The sequence below is a fragment of the Daphnia pulex genome, chromosome 6, assembly GCF_021134715.1.
Source record: "Daphnia pulex isolate KAP4 chromosome 6, ASM2113471v1".
Taxonomy (NCBI): domain Eukaryota; kingdom Metazoa; phylum Arthropoda; class Branchiopoda; order Diplostraca; family Daphniidae; genus Daphnia; species Daphnia pulex.
This window is the reverse complement of record NC_060022.1, coordinates 3264236-3286852: the sequence shown is the minus strand read 5'-3', so window position 1 is coordinate 3286852 and position 22617 is coordinate 3264236. Positions and strand designations below refer to the sequence as shown.

General features: G+C 41.2%; 3 protein-coding genes, 3 long non-coding RNA genes and 1 pseudogene across 20 annotated transcripts in view; 4 read left to right on the top strand and 3 right to left on the bottom strand.

The window, feature by feature from the left end:
• Positions 1–636: 636 nt before the first annotated feature.
• Positions 637–2037, bottom strand: LOC124195698 (28S ribosomal protein S35, mitochondrial-like). Its single transcript, XM_046590248.1, is given in 7 exon segments — positions 637–684; positions 773–893; positions 895–939; positions 1037–1216; positions 1286–1425; positions 1486–1626; positions 1629–2037. Coding segments are annotated over 7 exon segments (711 nt in total). The 5' UTR covers positions 1690–2037; the 3' UTR covers positions 637–661.
• A 1-nt stretch (position 2038) lies between these two features.
• On the top strand, positions 2039–2804 carry LOC124195702. Of its 2 annotated transcripts, none has more exons than XR_006875377.1 (3): positions 2039–2222; positions 2316–2415; positions 2651–2804. It is a non-coding gene; the product is annotated as an uncharacterized LOC124195702 (long non-coding RNA). The 2 variants fall into 2 exon arrangements; XR_006875376.1 differs by having other exon boundaries at positions 2641–2804.
• A 15-nt stretch (positions 2805–2819) lies between these two features.
• On the top strand, positions 2820–4234 carry LOC124196153 (annotated as a pseudogene).
• Positions 4235–10034: 5800 nt separating this feature from the next.
• Positions 10035–10859, top strand: LOC124195703. The gene is made up of 2 exons (XR_006875378.1): positions 10035–10083; positions 10404–10859. It is a non-coding gene; the product is annotated as an uncharacterized LOC124195703 (long non-coding RNA).
• A 271-nt stretch (positions 10860–11130) lies between these two features.
• On the bottom strand, positions 11131–14140 carry LOC124195699. 13 transcript variants are annotated; one of them, XR_006875365.1, is made up of 11 exons: positions 13928–14140; positions 13613–13837; positions 13469–13535; positions 12828–13408; positions 12665–12764; positions 12439–12600; positions 12219–12364; positions 11835–12167; positions 11691–11782; positions 11440–11639; positions 11131–11376 (listed from the first exon to the last, which is right to left on the bottom strand). It is a non-coding gene; the product is annotated as an uncharacterized LOC124195699 (long non-coding RNA). The 13 variants fall into 13 exon arrangements; XR_006875372.1 differs by having other exon boundaries at positions 12665–12669; XR_006875369.1 differs by lacking the exon at positions 12439–12600 and having other exon boundaries at positions 12828–13020; positions 13107–13408; positions 13928–14139.
• A 100-nt stretch (positions 14141–14240) lies between these two features.
• LOC124195697 (NKAP family protein CG6066-like) lies at positions 14241–15808 on the top strand. Of its 2 annotated transcripts, none has more exons than XM_046590246.1 (6): positions 14241–14528; positions 14580–14763; positions 14823–14973; positions 15033–15141; positions 15228–15489; positions 15556–15808. In XM_046590246.1, exons 1-6 carry the CDS (start codon positions 14396–14398, stop codon positions 15719–15721), a joined length of 1005 nt encoding a protein of 334 aa, XP_046446202.1. In that variant the 5' UTR covers positions 14241–14395; the 3' UTR covers positions 15722–15808. The 2 variants fall into 2 exon arrangements, with proteins under 2 accessions (XP_046446202.1, XP_046446203.1); XM_046590247.1 differs by having other exon boundaries at positions 14282–14528; positions 14583–14763.
• Positions 15809–16510: 702 nt separating this feature from the next.
• LOC124195696 (insulin-like growth factor-binding protein complex acid labile subunit) overlaps positions 16511–22617 on the bottom strand; it is a 29027-nt gene continuing 22920 nt past the window's right edge. The window contains exons 3-6 of the mRNA XM_046590245.1: positions 19151–19383; positions 18228–18322; positions 18003–18093; positions 16511–17908 (exon numbers count right to left, since the gene is read on the bottom strand). Coding sequence (XP_046446201.1) covers positions 16517–17908; positions 18003–18093; positions 18228–18322; positions 19151–19318 — 1746 coding nt within the window. The 5' untranslated portion in view covers positions 19319–19383 and the 3' untranslated portion in view covers positions 16511–16516. The remainder of the gene's footprint in view (positions 17909–18002; positions 18094–18227; positions 18323–19150; positions 19384–22617) is intronic.

Sequence of the window (22617 nt, the reverse complement as noted above, 5' to 3'; positions counted from 1 at the left end):
AAGTTGTTGAGTTTGAAAAATTTGTAACTTGACTGACGCAGATTTCCGCAAAACAATACCATGGCTTTTTGTCTCATTGCCGCAGCGGTGGTGGCGGGTTGCGTTTAAACTCGTGCAGAAGAAAAATGTCTTGAACCGGACGCTCTGTTTATTGAAATTTTTGTACTTTTCAAAAAAAATAATAAAAACTAGTTTGATGTATTAAATTTTTTTATTTATTAAAGACATAGGGTTTGACATTGGTTTATGTGGTTTAGGGTATACATTTGAGGGTTGGTAGGTGTAATGTTTATGGGGTCAGAAGAATTAGAAGGTATAAGTATGTGGGGTTTGGAGATTAATTGGTAGGGATATGTTTGTAGGGTTATAAATTAACTGTTTTTTAACCAAACTTGAAATATCCCCCCTCCAACATCCTCCTCTTTCCTTTCCCAATCCCGAAAACATGTTTATTATTTATTTGACATAAACATCCCCATATTTCTTTTTTGTTCCTTCTTAACATATTAACGGTATACTACATTGACACAATGCCAATTTAGTAAAATAATAATACAACTTCGGAAACACGACACCAGCACCAAGGAACGGCCAATTGATTTTGATGTAGAAAGATGTTTCACCAGCATAGGCTGCAACAACGTACCACAGCGGACAGCAACTACGCGAACATACACGATAAACCTGTAACCGAAATGAAATGAATTAATCTTCACCGTCAATGGAAATGCTGTCTGAAAAGACAAGGCTGTTAGTGTGATGTGGTATTCACCAGAATAGGCTGCGTACTGTTCGATGACCTCCGGCATGTCTTGGGCTTTCTGTTTGTCCGGCATTCGTTGGAGCAGCTGCTCCACTGTTCGTTGCGACTGGCTCCCTTCCCACACATATTTTTTCCATGTCTGCTTCGCATTTCTCATCCTCCCACGGCTCAGTTTTCTGTACGGCAAACAACAGAGACAAAAGAGGAAGTGTCGATTACTAGACTCCTACCAGCACGCAATTGTTGTTTGCCTATCAAAACATTAGGACGTACCCAAGACTCGCTGACGAGAACATTCAGCAGATACATGGCGTAATTGACGTTCTGCATTCTCAAAGGACACCGCTCAGAGACAATCGTCAGCACGTCAGTTTCTAGGTTGTAATGCTCTTTCACTAGTCGAAGCAGTTTATCCTTGGCGTGATTGTCCAATTTCAAAGAGCTCAATTTCACCTACATGAAGGAAGAAAAGAGTTACTTATAACAGGAAATGAAATGCTATTTGTTTTCTTCTTTTCAGACCTGGAGTGTTACTATTCTGAATCGGGCATCCCTCAATGAGGAGGAAGAATGGAGGTAATCACTAGTTGTGATTGTGATGGGTAAATGATTTTCAATCTTTTCGTTGGTACCCAACTCTTTCGGCCACTCTGTGCAGAACTCTATAAACAAATAATGTGTAAAGCTTTATGAATATATCTATTATACTGAAGGGTTCTCACTTTTCAATGCTTGGCACTGTCTCTCAATAGCGGGTGGTGTCAAGTGAAGAAAGTTGGGGATCTTCATCAACTCTGCATTGACAAATTTACCGGGTGGTGTTGCCACCCGAACAAGCCATTCCTGATGCCATGGCAGCGGACACTAGCTGGATGGAAAGATCTGGCAACTGGCCAAACCAAGGGCCAGTCTTGATCAGTTGGCATTTTGTTGGAACGTGGAGGATGAACTGCTGTTCTCTTGTATACTTTACGTCTGTATGATCTTAAAGAATATTCAACGACTTGTTGGGACTCAGATCCAGCGAACGGAATTCGTCATCTCCTAATAAATTGTAACAGAAAGCCGGCTACAGTGTCACATGCCATTCACGAGTAAATAATCTAATGATACTAACTGCCAGTTTGAAAAGATGAAAGTTACTATCCACTTTTTGAATTTCTTCATTTTTGGGAAATGTGGGATAATTAGAAATGGGTCTAATTGACACAAACTGCTGAAAATTACGGAAAACACGTGTAGGTTGGCAATGGCAGACATTTTATTGGACTCTTTTCTAGCAGACTAAAATACTAGTTTCATCGCCATCTATGATTCACATTTAAAACTACTGATATGGAACGATAAGTCTTCGTTACGCAAGACCGCCGCCATTTTTTTTCGAGCACTGATTGAAAGCGTATCAATAGATAATCCGTACGGCGTATTTTCCTTCCTGACATTTTTCTTCATAAAAATGGTATTTCCTGTTTGAATTGTTAGATGTGACGGAATCTTAATTATTTGTGTGTGAATTCTACTTGTGTCTATAATATCTACTTGGAAATTTCAGCTGATCATGTGGCCTGAGCATCTGTACATTTTGCCAAGATGTCGTCTCTTTTTCCTGTACTGGCTGTACGTTTTGTAAGAAAAACTTCAGAACAAATCAGGTAAATATCTTCAACTTTCTAACTGTGAGACTTAGTTCGTTGATGACTATGTCTTTACTTGCCTGTTGTAGAACTTTAGTTGTCTACCTTGGAAAAGCTTGCTAGCTCTAGGATCCTTTGCAAATTCGAAACGATTGTGTAGTTATCTTTAGCTTCTGTCATTTTTGTTTTTGTCATTTGAGATTCTGTGTCCTTGATAGTAGGCCTAATTGAGTTTTTTTTTAGTGATAAACAGTCTGGCAAAGTCTGAGCATCGTCGTTGCTGCCCAATGTACACATGGATTTGATGCAGCCAGCTGGTAAAGGGTGTTCCCCTTGCTACCTGTACTGCTGTGTGTTTCGTCAAATGAAGAAACATGAACAGCTGAAGTAATTGTTTCAATCAACTTTCTAATTGTCTGCTTGTTCCAGGGGCAACACCACCCGGTAAATTTGTCAATGCAGAGTTGATGTAGATCCCCAACTTTCTTCACTTGACACCACCCGCTATTGAGAGACAGTGCCAAGCATTGAAAAGTGAGAACCCTTCAGTATAATAGATATATTCATAAAGCTTTACACATTATTTGTTTATAGAGTTCTGCACAGAGTGGCCGAAAGAGTTGGGTACCAACGAAAAGATTGAAAATCATTTACCCATCACAATCACAACTAGTGATTACCTCCATTCTTCCTCCTCATTGAGGGATGCCCGATTCAGAATAGTAACACTCCAGGTCTGAAAAGAAGAAAACAAATAGCATTTCATTTCCTGTTATAAGTAACTCTTTTCTTCCTTCATGTAGGTGAAATTGAGCTCTTTGAAATTGGACAATCACGCCAAGGATAAACTGCTTCGACTAGTGAAAGAGCATTACAACCTAGAAACTGACGTGCTGACGATTGTCTCTGAGCGGTGTCCTTTGAGAATGCAGAACGTCAATTACGCCATGTATCTGCTGAATGTTCTCGTCAGCGAGTCTTGGGTACGTCCTAATGTTTTGATAGGCAAACAACAATTGCGTGCTGGTAGGAGTCTAGTAATCGACACTTCCTCTTTTGTCTCTGTTGTTTGCCGTACAGAAAACTGAGCCGTGGGAGGATGAGAAATGCGAAGCAGACATGGAAAAAATATGTGTGGGAAGGGAGCCAGTCGCAACGAACAGTGGAGCAGCTGCTCCAACGAATGCCGGACAAACAGAAAGCCCAAGACATGCCGGAGGTCATCGAACAGTACGCAGCCTATTCTGGTGAATACCACATCACACTAACAGCCTTGTCTTTTCAGACAGCATTTCCATTGACGGTGAAGATTAATTCATTTCATTTCGGTTACAGGTTTATCGTGTATGTTCGCGTAGTTGCTGTCCGCTGTGGTACGTTGTTGCAGCCTATGCTGGTGAAACATCTTTCTACATCAAAATCAATTGGCCGTTCCTTGGTGCTGGTGTCGTGTTTCCGAAGTTGTATTATTATTTTACTAAATTGGCATTGTGTCAATGTAGTATACCGTTAATATGTTAAGAAGGAACAAAAAAGAAATATGGGGATGTTTATGTCAAATAAATAATAAACATGTTTTCGGGATTGGGAAAGGAAAGAGGAGGATGTTGGAGGGGGGATATTTCAAGTTTGGTTAAAAAACAGTTAATTTATAACCCTACAAACATATCCCTACCAATTAATCTCCAAACCCCACATACTTATACCTTCTAATTCTTCTGACCCCATAAACATTACACCTACCAACCCTCAAATGTATACCCTAAACCACATAAACCAATGTCAAACCCTATGTCTTTAATAAATAAAAAAATTTAATACATCAAACTAGTTTTTATTATTTTTTTTGAAAAGTACAAAAATTTCAATAAACAGAGCGTCCGGTTCAAGACATTTTTCTTCTGCACGAGTTTAAACGCAACCCGCCACCACCGCTGCGGCAATGAGACAAAAAGCCATGGTATTGTTTTGCGGAAATCTGCGTCAGTCAAGTTACAAATTTTTCAAACTCAACAACTTCTGTCGAATTTTGCATCTAGTCTACTGGTGCAAATAGCGATCCTATGTGTTTGGTAGTTAAGAAGATGGTTGTTTAAAAAACAAACAATGGTGAGTTTTTTTGGCTACCCAGAACACCCCATTGTTTGTTTTTTAAACAACCATTTTCTAAATTACCAAACACATGGAATCGCGATTCGCACTAATGGACTAGATGCAAAATTCTACGCGAGTTGTTGAATTAGAAAAATTTGTAACTTGACTGATGCAGATTTTCGCAAAAAATAAAACATGGCTTTTTGTTTCATTGGGTAGTGGGTTGCTTTGTTTAACTCGCACATGCTGTTATAGGATATGTCTACGGCCCCCAGAGATATTTATCTGGACCGAGAAGAAGAGAGAAGTACGAGGCAAGTTTTACTGGGGAGATGTAGTCATACTAGGCTTCCGGGTTAGACTCATGACCCTCCAAAAGTTTTCATCGGATCATGCGCCTTCCAAGTCCCCGTTCGACCAGAGCCCTCCCCTCCTCCTGGTTTCACAGCGGGTGAGTGACCACCGGCGGGCGTTGGTTAGTGGTTAGTTAGGGAAACGGGGCCACAGAAAAGAAGGGAGCCCAGAAATGCACTTGTAATTGAATCTAACTACACAATTTATCAGTCTTGGATTACAGCATTCTCTCGTCGGTTTTCACCAGTGGATGAAGTCCGTGAAAAGTAGCGAAGGATTATCCTGTAAGCAGAATGAACATTTATTTGGATGACAATAATATTCAAACAAGATTGTAGCGACAGAATAAGCAATACCTCAAATAAAGATGGCCCGCTTAAGAAAGTAAAAAGGGAGATTCAAGGGTAGCAGCCAACAGGTTAGTAAACAAGGGACCTTGTAGACTTTTTGAAAGGACATGACCTCTCATATAAAGTCTGCCATGATGCAAATTTAGAAAGCTGGAGTTTAGAACCTGTAAATAAAAAAAGAAAAATAAGTCAGCTTGTTTATAATTTGTGTCATCAATGTGCTTCATGTCTACGTCTATATTCTAAAAGAATAAACAATTATCAGTAAACACTCAGAAGCGTCTCTTAAACATCAGATAGACCATAGACGTAATTAGAAATCTATACTTTAAATACATATATGTTAGACTGCAATGGAAAAAGTTCAGTGACATGATAAGTGAACTTACACATGAAACCACAGATCAGTTATCCAATCTTCTCTCGAGAAGATGAAATGAGAGATTGGTCTATGCTGGGTTTGGTGATCTAGCAAGTCCAATACAATTATGACTCCTAATAAAAGACGAGAAGGGGTTTCAGACTTTCAGCAATACATGAAATGGATAAAGCTTGTGTTGGTTATTACCTGTATCATTTCGATGGCACATTCAGTAGAATACAATTATTTTGAACAAAATAGTTGACCGTAGGCTGCACGACGGCCACGACCCTTTCACGTTTCCTCCTGAAAGTTGATGAGAAACATTAAGGTTATCCAACATATACACGGAATAGAACACATCACCGACAAGTTAGAGACGAAATCACTCGAATTTACCAATGAATTCATTAGTAATTTTCGAAGAAAGGATAGCTTAACTTTTGACAGCAAACCGCCATTCCATTGACACAATCAACACGCCATCTATTTGACACGTCTCAAAACTCAGTATTTGCCGATGGTCTTAAGATACTCAAAAAACTTGAAAAGTCCATATTTGTTTGCTAAAACCTAGCAATCAATCCTTAGAACTGTACAGAAAACAAAGCTCACTTGCTAGTTTTATGCAAATTTTCCGGAAGTATACCGGAAGTAAGCGATAGCGCCTTAACCATTGAGCTGCCGACCAAATAAACCAAATATTCGTGATCTCCGTGAAATTTGGGGTCGATTGGGTGCAATTAAAACGAAATCCAGAATTTGATCAAAATCGAGATTTTTCCTGAACTATAAGTTCAGGATAATTCTCGAAACCGGAAGTACGCGTACGTACAAAAAAAAACATGAACTTTACGACAAATTTGACGAGGATCACGAATATGTGGTTCTTTTGTGCGTCAGATGAATATTTACTAAACTACTAACAAAAATGAGAAAACCGGAAGTAGAAAAAAACCCACATTATTACAAATCTAACAAGTGAGCTTTGTTGCTGAAAGAGAAACTGACAGCTATCACCCAAAATTTCTTTGTAGTAGCAGCGAGAAATTTCTCCAGAGATGTGCAAAGTAAACGTAACTAAACTGAGTGGAAAATTATCAAAGGCTAAGCCGTCTAGCGTCAGAAAAAATAAACGTTTACATGAAAACAATGTCCGCTCTAGCTCGTTGACAGTTGAAAGAAAGAAAAGAACTAACAAACGAAGGGAAATAACTGTGATACTCACGTAATATTCTCCCCTCCAAATTTACATCTCGTCTTCACCAAAAAGCGCCGCAGCATCACACATCACAACAGACGAAATCACCAAGGTATAATGAGGAGAAGGCAGCTTAACAGTTGACATTCTTCTGAATCAGTGCCTTGTTCCAGATTCTTGACGAAATATCCTATACTCGCCTATACTGCTACTTTTCGTATCACTTTTTGTAACTTTTCACTTTATTCCTGTTATTCTGCACTTTGCCATGGTGAAGATTAATTCATTTCATTTCGGCTACAGGTTTATCGTGTATGTTCACGTAGTTGCTGTCCGCTGTGGTACGTTGTTGCAGGCTTGCAGCCTATGCTGGTGATAGATCTTTCTACATCAAATTCATTGGCCGTTCCTTGGTGCTGGTGTCGTGTTACCGAAGTTGCATTATTATTTTATGAAATTGGCATTGTGTCAATGTAGTTTACCGTTAATATGTTAAGAAGGAACAAAAAAGAAATATGGGGATGTTTATGTCAAACAAGTAATAAACATGTTTTCGGGATTGGGAAAGGAAAGTAGAGGATGTTGGAGGGGGGGATATTTCAAGTTTGGATAAAAAACAGTTAATTTATAACCCTACAAACATATCCCTACCAGTTAATCTCCAAACCCCACAAACTTATACCTTCCAATTCTTCAGACCCCACAAACATTACACCTACCAACCCTCAAATGTATACCCTAAACCACATAAACCAATGTTAAACCCTGTGTCAGAAACAAATAAAAAATTTAATACGTTAAAATAGTTTTTATTATTTTTTTTTGAAATGTACAAAAAATTCAATAAACAGAGCGTCCGGTTCAAGACATTTTTCTTCTGCACGAGTTAAAACGCAACCCGCCACCACCGCTGCGGCAATGAGACAAAAAGCGATGGTTTAGTTTTGCGGAAATCTGCGTCAGTCAAATTACAAATTTTTCTAACTCAACAACTTCTGTCGAATTTTGCATCTAGTCTACTGGTGCAAATAGCGATCCTATGTGTTTGGTAGTTAAGATAAGAAGATGGTTTTAAAAAACAAACAATGGTGAGCTTTTTGGCTACTCAGAACATCCAATTGTTTGTTTTTCAAACAACCATTTTCTTAACTACCAAACACATGGAATCGCGATTTGCACTAATAGACTAGATGCAAAATTCTACGCGACTTGTTGAATTAGAAAATTTTGGAACTTGACTGCTGCAGATTTCCGCAAAAAATAAACCATGGCTGTTTGTTTCATTGGGTAGTGGATGCTTTGTTTTAACTCGCACATGCAATTGTAGGTTTTGTCTACGGCCCCCAGAGATAGTATCTGGACCGAGAAGAAGAGAGAAGTACGAGGCAAGTTTTTCCGGGGAGATGTAGTCATACTAAGCTTCCAGGTTAGACTCATGACCCTCCAAAAGTTTTCATCGGATCATGCGCCTTCCAAGTCCCCGTTCGACCAGAGCCCTCCCCTCCTCCTGGTTTCACAGCGGGTGAGTGACCACCGGCGGGCGTTGGTTAGTGGTTAGTTAGGGAAACGGGGCCACAGAAAAGAAGGGAGCCCAGAAATGCACTTGTAATTGAATCTAACTACACAATTTATCAGTCTTGGATTACAGCATTCTCTCGTCGGTTTTCACCAGTGGATGAAGTCCATGACAAGTAGCGAAGGATTACCCTGTAAGCAGAATGAACATTTATTTGGATGACAATAATATTCAAACAAGATTGTAGTGACAGAAAGCAATACCTCAAATAAAGATGCCCGCTTAAGAAAGTAAAAAGGGAGATTCAAGGGTAGCAGCCAACAGGTTAGTGAACAGGGACTTGTTGACTTTCTTGAAAGGACATGACTTATCATTAAGTCTGCCATGAAAATTTAGAAAGCTGGAGTTTAGAACCTGTAAATAAAAAAAGAAAAATAAGTCAGCTTGTTTATAATTTGTGTCATCAATGTGCTTGACGTCTATGATCTAAAAGAATAAACAATTATCAGTAAACACTCAAAAGCGCCTCTTAAACATCAGATAGACCATAGACGTAAGTAGAGATCTATATGTAGAGATCTATACTTTAAATACATGTTAGACTGCAATGGAAAAAAGTTCAGTGACATGATAAGTGAACTTACACATGAAACCACAGATCAGTTATCCAATCTTCTCTCGAGAAGATGAAATGAGAGATTGGTCTATGCTGGGGTTGGTGATCTAGCAAGTCCAATACAATTATGACTCCTAATAAAAGACGAGAAGAATATATGTTTCAGCAATACATGAAATAGATAAAGCTTGTGTTGGTTATTACCTGTAGCATTTCGATGGCACATTCAGTAGAATACAATGATTTTGAACAAATAGTTGACGGTAGGCTGCACGACGGCCACGACCCTTTCACGTTTCCTCCTGAAAGTTGATGGGAAACATTAAGGTTATCCAACATATACACGGAATAGAACACATCACCGACAAGTTAGAGACGAAATCACTCGAATTTACCAATGAATTCATTGGTAATTTTCGAAGAAAGGATAGCTTAACTTTTGACAACAAACCGCCAGCCATTCCATTGACACAATCAACACGCCATCTATTTGATACGTCTCAAAACTGAGTATTTGCAGTGGTCTTAAGATACTAAAAAAACTTGAAAAGTCCATATTTGTTTGATAAAACCTAGCAATCAATCCTTAGAACTGTCCAGAAAACAAAGCTCACTTGCTAGTTTTGTGCAAATATTCCGGAAGTATACCGGAAGTAAGCGATAGCGCCTTAACCATTGAGCTCCCGACAAAATAAACCAAATATTCGTGATCTCCGTAAAATTTGGGGTCGATTAGGTGTAATTTAAACGAAATCGAGAATTTGATCAAAATCGAGATTTTTCCTGAACTATAGTTCAGGAAAATTCTCGAAACCGGAAGTACGCGTACGTACAAAAAAGAACATGAACTTTACCACAAATTTGACGAGGATCACGAATATGTGGTTCTTTTGTGTGTCAGATGAATATTTACTAAACTACTGGCAGAAATGAGAAAACCGGAAGTAGAAAAAAAAACCATTATTACAAATCTAACAAGTGAGCTTTGTTGCTGAAAGAGAAACTGACAGCTATCACCCAAATTTCTTTGTAGTAGCAGCGAGAAATTTCTCCAGAGATGTGCAAAGTAAACGTAACTAAACTGAGTGGAAAATGATCGAAGGCAAAGCCGTCTAGCGTCAGAAAAAATAAATACATGAAAACAATGTCCGCTCTAGCTCGTTGACAGTTGAAAGAAAGAACTAACAAACGAAGGTAAATAACTTTGATACTCACGTAATATTCTCCTCTCCAAATTTACATCTCGCCTTCACCAAAAACACCAAAAAGCACCGCAGCATCACACATCACAACAGACGAAATCCCCAAGGTTTAATGAGGAGAAGCCGAGAAGGCAGCTTATTAACAGTTGACATCTTCTGAATCTGTGCCTTGTCTATGGCTTCTGTTAGTGATTCCAGATTCTTGACGAAATATCGTATACTGCTACCTTTTCGTGTCACTTTATTTTAACTTTTCACTTTATTCCTGTTATTCTGCACTTTGCCTTACTTGTGATGAATCTTTCTCTGTAGGTTTCAATGGCCGTTGATGCTCAGCAGGCTGTTAATGAAGATGCTGCCTAATGAGGAGATGGTGAAAGGTGTGCTTGAAGCTGTTGCTGTCTGTGGTGCCACAATTCAATGTGTTGTTTGTTATTTTGTCCGTCATGTCAAATCTCCTGTTTCCAATCTCACCCATGCAGTAAGATTAAGGCAACCTGATCTTACATGATATAGTGGTGATTCCATTGACAACTGCTAGATAAACACATTTTTCTGCGTCACAAAAATAATGACGCTGTTATTATCGCGTTTGAGAAAGCAACATGTCACCTAATAAAATAACGGGTGTTGTGTCTCATTTAATTAGTTGTGTTCTTCCATTTATTTGTCTTTGTGAATGCTCTTCCTTGTCTGATTTTATTGGTTTATAAGTACTATTTTGTAGCAAAAAAATCACTTGTAACGAAATAAATCTTTTAGATTTTTCTTCATGTTTTAAAGTCTTCTATGTTGGATTCCTTCCTTACCTACCTTACTTACACAGGGGGCCTTTACTTCTAATTGGGGTCAGAGGTGACCCAGATTGATACCCAGAGGTAAGAGGGAGTTCTGTCTGGAATTTTTAAGTGAAGTGAAAGTTAAAATTGTTTGCATAATAACACAGGATCTAAGCAACAAAATGATGAATGAAAAGGTGAAACAACAACCTGATTTACATACAGTTGTACATTGGTTGAATTAAGAAAAACAACCTGAATAGCCTAAATAATTTTTTGATTTCTCGTAAAATTTGATCAAACTATTTAGCAGCTAATGTACGTAAAAGGCAGGCAATTACATAATACGATAATACATATAATTTTATCCGACCAGGGAAAGAGCAAAGGCTTCATCCTCTGGGAAGAGGGTCATCATCTCAGCATTGGAGTATCGGCGGCTAAAGAAAGCCCGATATTCGAATGGCTGCTGACGAACGACACATCAGTGAAGAGTTTAAAATTATCTGTAAAAAAAAATTCAAATAAGTTGAGTAGGAAGTCGGTGATTCGAAATTCATTACGATTACCTTCAGCAACGAAGGAAGAATTCCCCATCGTCGAAAAGGACGTTACAAAATATTCTCTGTGGATTATAGTGTGTCCAGGAGTCTATTACACACAGTAACGGTGGCTTACAAGCGCTTTGTTGGTATATCATAACAAGTCCCACCGCGTATTTTAATTTAACGGATGATGATCGAAGGTGGATAACCTTCTGATGAGCAAACTGAAGTTTAATTAATTAATCGTACATTTGCAGGAAAGATGAAAATTTTACTTTTTTTGTGACTAGCGACTTTTTCTGGTCTAATTTCTGAATGCATTTTTCCATTAGTCGATGATCGTGCAGCGTTTCAACCTGCGCATCAACTAAAAGGAAATTTTCTATTTGATCACACAAAATTTAAATGAATATGGTTACTTGCTGAAGGAGTCGAACGGCATCTTCTAGCTGGACGTCAAGATCCGAGCAGAGGTGCGCATAGAGAAGAATCAAAGAAGTTTGGTCAGGGGAAACGGCACAGGCCAACCGAGAAGAGCTCACTTCGTTTCTTCTTCTATGGAAGTGGGTTCTGTCTCGACCTTTTCTTCTTCCAGATCTCATACTTTGTAATCAGATTCTACGCATATATTCCACCATCTGCTGCAAAAATTCTTCAGTTGAACGACTGGAGACGTAATCGGATGGAAATAATGCAAAGAACCGCCATTTGCCGGGTCAATCAATTGATTACAGTCAGTGTCCCCTGCAAGACTTCAAAATAATAATATTAAATTTATTGAAAAATGAATTTAGCACTCTTACTTTGGGTTTGTGTTCCACTTGAGATAAAAACGATGCAAGAGAATTTTGGGGGGTAAAACAGGCTCGCAGTAAATTCCCATTCTTTTGGCTACCTTTCGATAGATAATACAAAGAGTCACAGGGAAGCCAATTCTCAATTCAAGTACCTAAAATTTGTTATTTTATTACATAATGATAAACTATTTAAATGTTTGGGACTATACACAGTAAATTAAAATACTTTGTCAATAGAAAAATGTTAAAATGAGTAATCAGACTGGGTGGACGAAATTCAGGCCCAGTCATTCAGGCCGGGCAATGTCGCAAAACGCGAGCCTGACATGTATAATTTTACAAAGGGATCTGGAAATTCAATTTAAGTCCAAGCAAAGGGATCTACTATCTGGTCATCAATAACTAAATCTATAGCCTTAGCTAGTTGGAAAATGGGGAAAAAATACAATTACCTCTTCTGTCAAGTATTTCAGAATAGGATGAGACGTGCAGCCGGTACACGTAGCATTGCAGGACATTTCGGCAGGACAGCAGTCAAGCGGTCTAAGTTAACTTATAAATCCACACATAAATATTTTACACACAGTAAACTTCAATGATAAAAACAAGAATTACCTTTTTAATTTTCATTAAAATATTGAAGAGTGAGCATTCATGAACAATTCAATTCGACGTCCTGCTCAGCTGGTTCAATGCCTCGGAAAACAATGCGTCACTCACAAATCGACACTCGCGCGTCTGCACCAACTGGTGGACACACGACTAATTTGACAGACGAAAAGGGTATGATAAAGCCATCTACATCTATCTTTAGAAAAAGGAAACGTTAAAAAGCTGTAACTATAGCTTTTTTTTTACACAAACACGCAGAAAGATATTTGTCAGAACACCAACATTCTCCAGGATAACAACAGCATCACCGACTACATGCAACAGCTGAATCTTGTAAGGATTAGACTGCTGTTGCAGCTCCAGGATGTCGCTCCTGCTTCAATATTATTATTGAGAGCCATCAGATTGACGCGGATGACTTGAATATGGGTGGTCAGCCGAAGAGGACGGACTGTTTGTTCCAGTTGGGGTGACCGGATTCGTCAGCAGCTGACAGTCTCGAAGTCTCTTGACGCAAATGTGAGAGTAACGAATTTGTTCCCTAAGAACCCGATCCGAAGATGTTTCCATGGCGCTTGTAAAAACTAAAAGAAAAAAAAATTAATTTCTGCATTTCATTTAAAGAGTTTGGATAGTCTATTTACTTCCAGTTCACCACTATTGAGTATCTGTTAGTGTTAGGTATGACCAATCAGTGAGTGTGTTCTTCTCCTTTAGAGGATGGCAAAAGTAGAAGGTGAAATGAGGGCACTTTCTGTCAAACTTTGAATCACCAAAGGTTGCCTTACCTTGTAATAAAAGATCAAAGCCAGGTCACTGGAGCTCTTGGAACCTGGTAAACACTTATAAATCACTGATTAGAAATACGTAGCTAGAAATTATTTAAAAAAAAGTTCAACTTCATTTCTTTCTTTAATTTGTTAAAACGAAAAGTTTGCCTCAAACAGAGATGACTGTCTTGAGTTCAGGCAATTCACAACATAAAGTGCCATTTTGGATTTGTTGGTGTACATCTGATTCTGACACAAGGAAATAGGTATATAATTATTTTGCTTGGCAAAAAATTGACATGCAATTGACATGCATCTGTCTTCCAATATTACACTGATTTGGTACTTGGTGTTGAACTAGTTTTGGAAATGGTTACACATTTAAGAGTTAAAATACGCAAGCATTTCACAGAGAACATATGTCACTTTACAGCTTTATCCGTTAAGGTTTAACATATTGTTTATGTACCAAAACCAACTACATCGTACTGAAACAGAAACACCAAATACCTTTCAACCTGATCCCTCTGATTAGAGTTGAGACTTGAGAGTTGAGACTTCTTGTCTTGAGACTATGACTTTTGGCTCTGTACTAGCTCTGCACTCAGTGCCCTCTGACGAGTGAGTGATGAACCAAATCTGATTTCTATTGGATTGCGATAAGGGGGCTAGTTGTTGCTTCATTTTTTGTAAACCCGTAGCAGTTTATTAAAACGTCGTTCAGTGTTTTGTTGTTTTCATCATCAAGCAAAAACGATACGTAGATTTCCTTTGCAGTTTCACTAAGCATTTTGTCATATAATGGGAAGATCCCGGTCTAGATCACGTTCAAGGGACACAAGACACAAACACCGTCACAGATCGCGAAGTGGTTCTAGAGACCGAAATAGATCGAGACGTCGTTCAAAAAGTCATTCACCGTCTCATGAAGAAGGTTGAATTGTACTGAAATTTTATGTTTCTCTTATACTAATCAATTTTATAGTAGGAAAAAAGGACAAATTCAAGGAGTTTCGGTCAAGGCCTGCTAATGGAGGTTTTGCTCCCCGAGCTGGAAAGAGTAATCAATTCAGCGAGGAGTATTTTGATTACCGCAGAAAAGAGAGGGAACAAATAAGCACAATGGGAGTTTCGTCAGCCTGGGGAAGCTCCCCTCCTCGCCTTGATTGGTACAGTATTAAAACCTGTGCAACACCTACCTTATTTCTAGAGTTTCATTGTTCTTTAGGCCAGAAACATTGGTAGATGTATTTGGAGAAGGTAAGAAACAAAAAAAGAAAAAATCCAAAGACACAAGCGAAGATTCAGACGACAGTAGTGAACCAGATAAGAAACACAAAAAGAAAAAGTCTAAAAAGAAGAGTGAAAAAAAGAAAAAGGTAAGATGTTCTTGTATTTCTTGTACCATCAAGTGTTCTTAATACATCCATTTTTAAAGGAGAAGCATAAGAAAAAATCCAAGAGGAAGAAGTCTAGAAAGCGGGATACTTCATCTTCAGAGTCTGACAGTGATTCAGGAGGGGAGGAGCAATGGGTTGAAAAACCAGGTATGACATTTCATTTCTTTTTTATTATTATTTTAAGTAATTTGCGTAGGTTGTCCAATGTATTTTAAATCCACCTTTTATTTTAGTGTTACCCAAAATACAATCACTCAAGAACGGACATGAGAGCAGTTCTGTTGAATCAGGAGACGAAGTTGTTGGTCCAGCCCCTAAAGGAGTCGTCCAACTTTCGCATCGCGAGATGGGTAAAGCCCTCTTACCTGGTGAAGGTGCGGCCATGGCCGCTTACGTGCTCGAAGGCAAGCGAATTCCTCGTCGTGGTGAAATTGGTTTGACGTGCGACGAAATCTCGTGTTACGAAGACGTCGGCTACGTCATGAGCGGTAGCAGGTGAATATATCGTCACTCTTCTTTGACATAAGGCATTATGTAATCATGACTTGATTTGCCTCGCAGACATCGTCGCATGGAAGCCGTCCGTCTTCGTAAGGAGAACCAGATTTACACGGCTGACGAGAAGCGTGCATTAGCCGTGTTCAGTCGCGAAGAACGTCAGAAGCGCGAGACTAAGATTCTCGGCCAATTCCGTCAAATGGTCAATAAGAAACTTGGCAAAGAATAATCAATTGCTATTTTTTGTAATACGTTTTTTATTATTCTTATTATTCATCTTCGAATACAATATCCTGACGCAAGAGAGAAAAAACAACACGTGCTCTATAGTTTTTTTTTTGTTTTTTCGTATGGCGCATTTTCTTTTTTTTTTTTGTTCTATGGCACCGAATTTTCAACCGCTATACAAAATTATTACACAAAAAACGTTGACGGTCACATTGTCGAACCAATGACTAGTTTCTATAAAATCTTTTTCTCGTAATTTTTGTTGTTTGTTGGTGAGGTTGAAAAACAGAGTCGGGGAACGTTCCAGACTTCCAGAAATATAGAGGAGGAGAAGGAAAGAAAATAACAAACAAATTAAAAAAACCAAAGAAAAGAAGAAGAAACCGAAAAACAAGAGATCATCAATAAAAAGAAATAAAATAGAAACCAAAATAATAAAAAAAAAAAGACATGACTCGATTTAAATTTTTTCCAAGAAGGAATTGGACACTAGCGATCTCGGATCTCCATCCATGGAATGTCTACGTCGCGTAAAAGGGGGATATAAGAAGGAGAGGAGAAGTCTTCTTGGGCGGGTTGATAACAGACGCGAGTCAAGAGAGGGGCGGTGGACAAAATTCGACGCAAGAAAGTTATACAATATAGTATGCTGGGCCACGTAAGTAGACGAAATGACTCGACATCGAAAAAAAAAAAGAAAACCCAACAAAAATCAAACGCAAATCAAAAGTTATGGACTTTTGAAGACGATCCGATCGATGCCGGTCCCGTCTCGTCTCGTTCGTTTTGGTTTCATTTATAATTCCGTTCTCGGAAACGGTTTGAGGCTGTTGTGGAGTGTGACGGCCCGCATGAAGCATTCCTCTTCGTGCGAGCAGGCTTTCTGGTATTCCGGGACTCGGTTGTTGCCAATGAGGCTGACGCCGTGATTGATGCCTCCGGCAGCGCTGATGCCCCATGAAGTCGCGTTGGGTGACGCCGGCTTCCACTTGCTGGACAGCGTCCGGGCGTCCTCGGCTTTGGTTGGGTGAGGCTTGGAAGCGCCGCAGCAGGTCTGCCTGATCCGCCTGCGGAATCGACACGCCACGCAGGTCGCAAAGACGAGGAGACAGGCCGCGCCGGCGGCCACCAGTCCGACGACCAATTGAGGCGATCGCATCAGCGACGTCCGGCAGCCCAGCTCGTCGTCCGACAGAGATGACAGCGCCATGTTGGAAACTGGAAGCGGGGTGGCGCAAATGGCCTCGGCCGGTATGGGCAGCAACTGGTTCTCAGCGACGGCATCGCGTTTCTTCATGTGGTGCGTCACCGTGACGGATCCGACGGCGGTTTTGAAACTGCCCAGCAGGTAATCCCTGAGCCAGAGGAGCTTGCAGTCGCAATCGAAAGGGTTGCCTCCGAGGTCAACCAGTTGATATTGACCGGGCCCGGATCCTCCCCACATCTTGTCGGAGAGGGAAGTCAGCCCGTTGTCTCTCAACACCAACCGGCGCAAATTGACCGAGCGGGCCAGAAAGCCTTCCGGTAACTTGGCCAGTCGTTTGCAGTTGGTGATTCGAAGTTGAACCAGTTCGCGGTTGGCGTACAACGAGTCAGCGTCGACCGTTGCCAACTGAGCGGCGTCGTTGATGTCCAGTTGCTTGAGTCGGGTCAATCCGACGAAGGCCTTGGGTCCGATGGCGGAAATGTTGTTCTGGCCCAGCGTCAAGATCTCCAAATGGGAGAGAGGTGGCCAGGCGTGAGTCGGGATCGTCGACAAAAAGTTGTCGTGAAGTTTCAATCCGCGCAGCTGTCCGAGCCCTCGGAAGGCCTGAGTCGAAACGTTGCGGACGCCGCATCCGCTCAAATCCAGCTGGCTCAGTTCGGACAAGACGGAAAAAAGGCCGTCGGCCAGCCAGGGAAGATCGTTGGCGGCCAGACTCAATTCGGCCAGCGGGCGGAGCGGCGACAGGAAGGCCGGGAAACTGGGCGGCGAATTGTAACTCAGTTTATTGCTGTCCAAGTAGAGGACGCGCAAGTTGGGCAGTCCGGCAAAGGCTTCCGGGTGGATCTGCTCCAGTCGGTTGCGGCCGAGATCCAGTTCGCGGATGCCTCCGGCAGTCGCAAACGCTCGCTCATCCAGCGAGCTAATATAGTTCTCTCTGAGCGACAAGATGGACAGATCGCGGCTGAGACCCAGCCAAGTGCCCTGCATCGAATCCAATCAGAAAAGAAAAAGAAAAAAATCGATCGTTTTTAAATGCTTTCAGCGCCAAAAGAAATCGATAAAAAAAGAAACTCACGTTGCCTACGACGGAGATTTTGTTGTGATCCAGCCGGAGTTCGTTGAGTTTGCGTTGACCTTCAAAGGTTCTATCCTGAATGGCGACCAATCTGGCGAATCAAAACAAGGAAAAACAAAAAGAAAAAAAGGAAAAAAACAAATTTCGTTGGACGATAATAAAAGAAAAAAGAAAGAAAAAAGGTTCTATTTAATCTGCTCCGGAGGCGGACGTGTATGTGTGTACCTATTGTGAGAGAAATCGACGTAGAGAAGTTCGACGTAGAAGCGAAGGGCCGTGTCGTCGACGGTTTTTATCTTGTTCTGCCGGAGCACCAGACGCTGCGAGACGCGTTCCATTTGATCCAGAGAAAAGTGGAGAGAGAGAGACGCAGTGCCGGAAAAACAATAATAGCCATTGATTAGAATCCAACTGATGCGGAAGGAGCCGACTTTCACGCTATTGCGAATAAATAAACACATGGGAAAACCCGCAGATATCACATATATATACGTATATACATATCTCCCCTCGCCCGTCTTTTCTCAGCGCCTTTGGCAATTTTCAATACTCTTGTCGCTTTGACTAGGAATGTCTTTTCCATGTACAGTGGGCTATAAGCAGGTGGGGGGGCTTTATTCCGTGCTCATAAAGATGCCGAATAGAATCAATAATGGACTGTAGACGCGACGCGCTTTTATTGAGAAAAACGGCTCCCTCCCGTTCCTAGCCCAGCATACGTATAGTATCTTTTGGGTATGGGCCAGCCAAAATAGAAACGAATATGGCTATCTACTCGTTTGGGTGGTGGGTTTTTTTTTTTTTTTTTGGGTTGTGCGGAGGACATTTTGAACGCGGATGGTTGTCCAGGAGATGTCCAAAAAGGTGGGGCCGAGTCCTTAAGAGTGGCGGGACCTGCGAACAAGAATGTATTGCGCCATTCCGGAAACGGCTGGATTTTCCGTGTCCAGTCATATTATCACTCTGTTTGACTCGCTCACTCGAGAGCTCAATAGACCTGAAATGATGGCCTTCACTTTCGTTTTGGGGATGCCAAGTGGACGCCAATCCGTAGCCCAGGTAGCGCCAATCTGATCAGACTTAACTTAACCCAACCCAACCCACCCAAAAAAAAAGGCAAATGAAATGAATGTTTGGTTGATAGTTACCTGGACGGAAGGATTAAGAGTGATGGGAATGACTTCGAGATTGGCTTCGTCACAGGTCACCTGGAGCGTTTCATCATCGCAGAAACAGCCGACCGGACAAAAGGCGTTGGCTCGTCCGGCCATCCCTAAAACGGCCAGGAGCGCCCCCAAAGCGTACAGCAGCCTCATTTTCGCTCGGCTTTGATGTGGAGAAGAAATTACAAAAGCGACGAATCCGCTACATCCGACACCACCTATTTAGCATAATCATCATAATCATTTGAATAATCAATGTAAATGACTCGTTGTCTATTAGCGAAATGTCGCCATTCCGAATCTAACAAATTGAAGACGAAAATTCCACATGCACACACACACACACATTAACACGCCCCTTCCCCCCTAACAAGGATGCGTCGAATTTCGCCTGGGACATAAACTTTTGCGGTTCTTTATTTTTCAAATAAGGAAAACTCTTAGCGCGGTCGACATACTTGGCAATCTCTCTTTTAACGAGTTTCTTCCATCCTTTTATTTTCTTCCGCACATTTTTCCGCCTCGACCAAAAAATAAAAGTCTCTCCTGGGCGCATTTTGATCGATCAGAAAAGAAAAGAGAGACACAAATCAAGGCTTATAGGCGTAGGCTCTAGACGACACGAGGAAAAAAGATATTTATTTCATTTTTGTTTTCCCTTCTTGCAGACTGAAAAATAGACGAAGAAAACAAACAAAGATGACGGCGGTTCACACACAGCTGCTGCTGGCCCTTTTTTAAAAAATATTTTTATAGTTGTTGCATTAAACAGAGAGACACACGCATATAGTAGACATGACTTGTTGGTCCGTCTCGACCGGTTGACGCCATTCATCAAACAAACCCGAAGAAAACGAAGAAGAAAAAGAAGAAGAAGAACGACGGGCTATTCGCGGAAAGGTGGGAGTGACTGTCAAACATTGGACCCGACAGGTATGGGAGGCCTCGAGCACACATGGCGAGAGGGAGCATTCCAAAAACCCACGCGAAAAAAGAAATAAATAAATCATCGACAGACCAACCGACTGGCAAATTCCCTCCCCTCAAAACTCTCCCGAAAAGTCCCGAAAAAGAAAAGAAGAAAAAACCAAAATGACGAATTTCTCGTTTGTGTGTACACACGTCCCGCCATTTTGTATGCGCACGGTAATAAAAACCCAAAGAGTTCGCCATTTCCATGTCACACCTTTTATTTATTTATTTATTTTCTCTTTTTTCTTCAGTTATTTTTTGTTAAGATATTCACGGTGTTGACTGGGCTGCGTGATGACGAATCCTCAAACACGAAACTCTTTTAAACTCTCTCTCTCTCTCTCTCTCTCCTTCAACACAAACACTGAAATTCTCTTTCTTGTTTTGGCTCTTTTGGCACTGTCGTGTCTGAGCTGACGGCCCTGTGCTGTTTCTACGCCGACGCCATTTGGCCGCCCCCCTCTCTAACCATCGTTGTCGTTGTCGTTTATTTTTTCGCATCGACAACATTTTGATTTCATTTTGTTTCGGGTTTTCTTTCCCGAAGACGACAACGACGACACATTTTCAGTCACGAACGATGCCCAGACGAAACCTTATCAAGACAAATAAATACAAAACTGAAATTCCTTCACTGTGCCGAAAAGGAAGAAGACGACGACGGCGACGAGGGACGAAGATTAAAATATTTATACATCAAAAAAGGAAAGAAGAAGAGGATAAATGAGATAATAAAAAGAAGGAAAAAAAAAAACGCCTGACGTCGTGTCTCATTATTAAATGGTGGAGGAGGTCGCAGGCAAAAGTAATACGACGCACTGGCTGGATGGCTGGCGGTACCGGGGCAATCAGCTTAACAGATTAATAACCAGCGTTCGCATTCAATCAAGTCTAACGTCTTACAACGAGGACATGGTCGTCGACACAACATTGTGGTTCCATATCGGGAGACGGGCGCAGGAAAGAAGAAGAAGAGGAGGATAATGTTCGGTGGGGGGAGTTTCATCGTAGCGTCGGGGCGACATTGGTCGGACACTAATTGGAAACGGGCCAGCTCATCGTCTGACCCGCTGAAATCGTAGGAGGAATCAGCAGCAAATCAAACAAGGAGCCGGATTTATTTCCCTTTTTCCTTTTTTTTAAATCCTATTTTGATTTAGTTTCTTTTGTGTGTTTGGAAATGGAAGCGCGGAAATGCGGATGCTGTAAGACTTTTTATTTATTTTTTCCCCGCATTCCGCTCGAGGTCTAAATAGGACGGCAAATCCTGAATGGTTAAAATGACTTTTATCTTTTTTAATATCTATTCCGCCCGGGCTCGTTTTCGCTCACCGCTTTTTTTCTTTATTCTTTTCTTTTTAAGACGTCTTCTATATTATATAGATATATATATATACAGCAGTTGCGTCATAAAGTGTGTTGAATGGCCGACGTTACGGCATGATATGTCGGTGCTTTAAGGCCTGTAATTGCACCCGGATTGGGAGGAGGGAGGCAGTAAACTGTCGTCGGAATTGGTCCATCCTTCTTTTTTCCTTTTTATCCAAACCGGACTTTGCCCACGCTTTTGCCTATGCCGAATTTTTATAGATATGTCTGCTAACTGTGTACTCCTCCTATTAACTCGTTCTGCCGAACCCTAGCAAGTCAATAGAAAACCCATCGCACAGTTATATAGCTTAACTATATACGCTCGCACAACTCGGCCAATGTGAAATGCTACTTTCTCTACTGCCCCCCTATATAGCTGCTGCTCTCTCCTTATGCAACCTCTATTGTAGGGTGTAGCTTCTTTTAAAAAGACTATCTCAGAGTAAATGCATCTCCCTAGCAGCATAATAAAGACTAAAAGCCTCCCCCCACAAGAATTGGCCAGGGAATCCATAGCCTGGCGGAGAGAGAGAGACAGCCGTCGGTCGGCAGAGTCGTTCAGTGTAGTCGAGACAATTGAATCGACGCCGGGCACAAGAAGAAGAAGTGAGGAGAGAGTGCCGCTGCTAATAATAAAAACAAAAAAGGTCTAAACCGCCGAAAGAGGGGGGAAAACGATGATAAGAGATGCTGCGGTCAGAAGAGACCATGGCGCACACGGATGTATACGTACAGCCCTGGGAGGAGAGCAGCACCCTGCGAACGTGAGCGGCAAACTCAATGCTTTTTTATTATTATTTTCTGGGGTTCCAAGACGCGCACAAGTGGAGAGAGTGGGGTGGAGACGTGCACCGGGTGTGTGGCCGCGGGAGAGTGTGAGGAGGAGGAGGCAGACACAAAAAAAGGACATGAGAGGAGGAACGAGTGGGAGCAGATGAGATGGAAGGGACTCGAGATAGTTGTGTCTTGGTTGGCCGTGGCGTGCGTGGGATGAGAGAGAGACCAGAGGAGCCGACGGCCCCATGTACTGCAGGGCGCAAAGTAGTTCAATTGTTGTCTAACGTAAATAGAGATGGAGCAGCCGGGGAGTCCAGGGTGAAAGAAAGAAA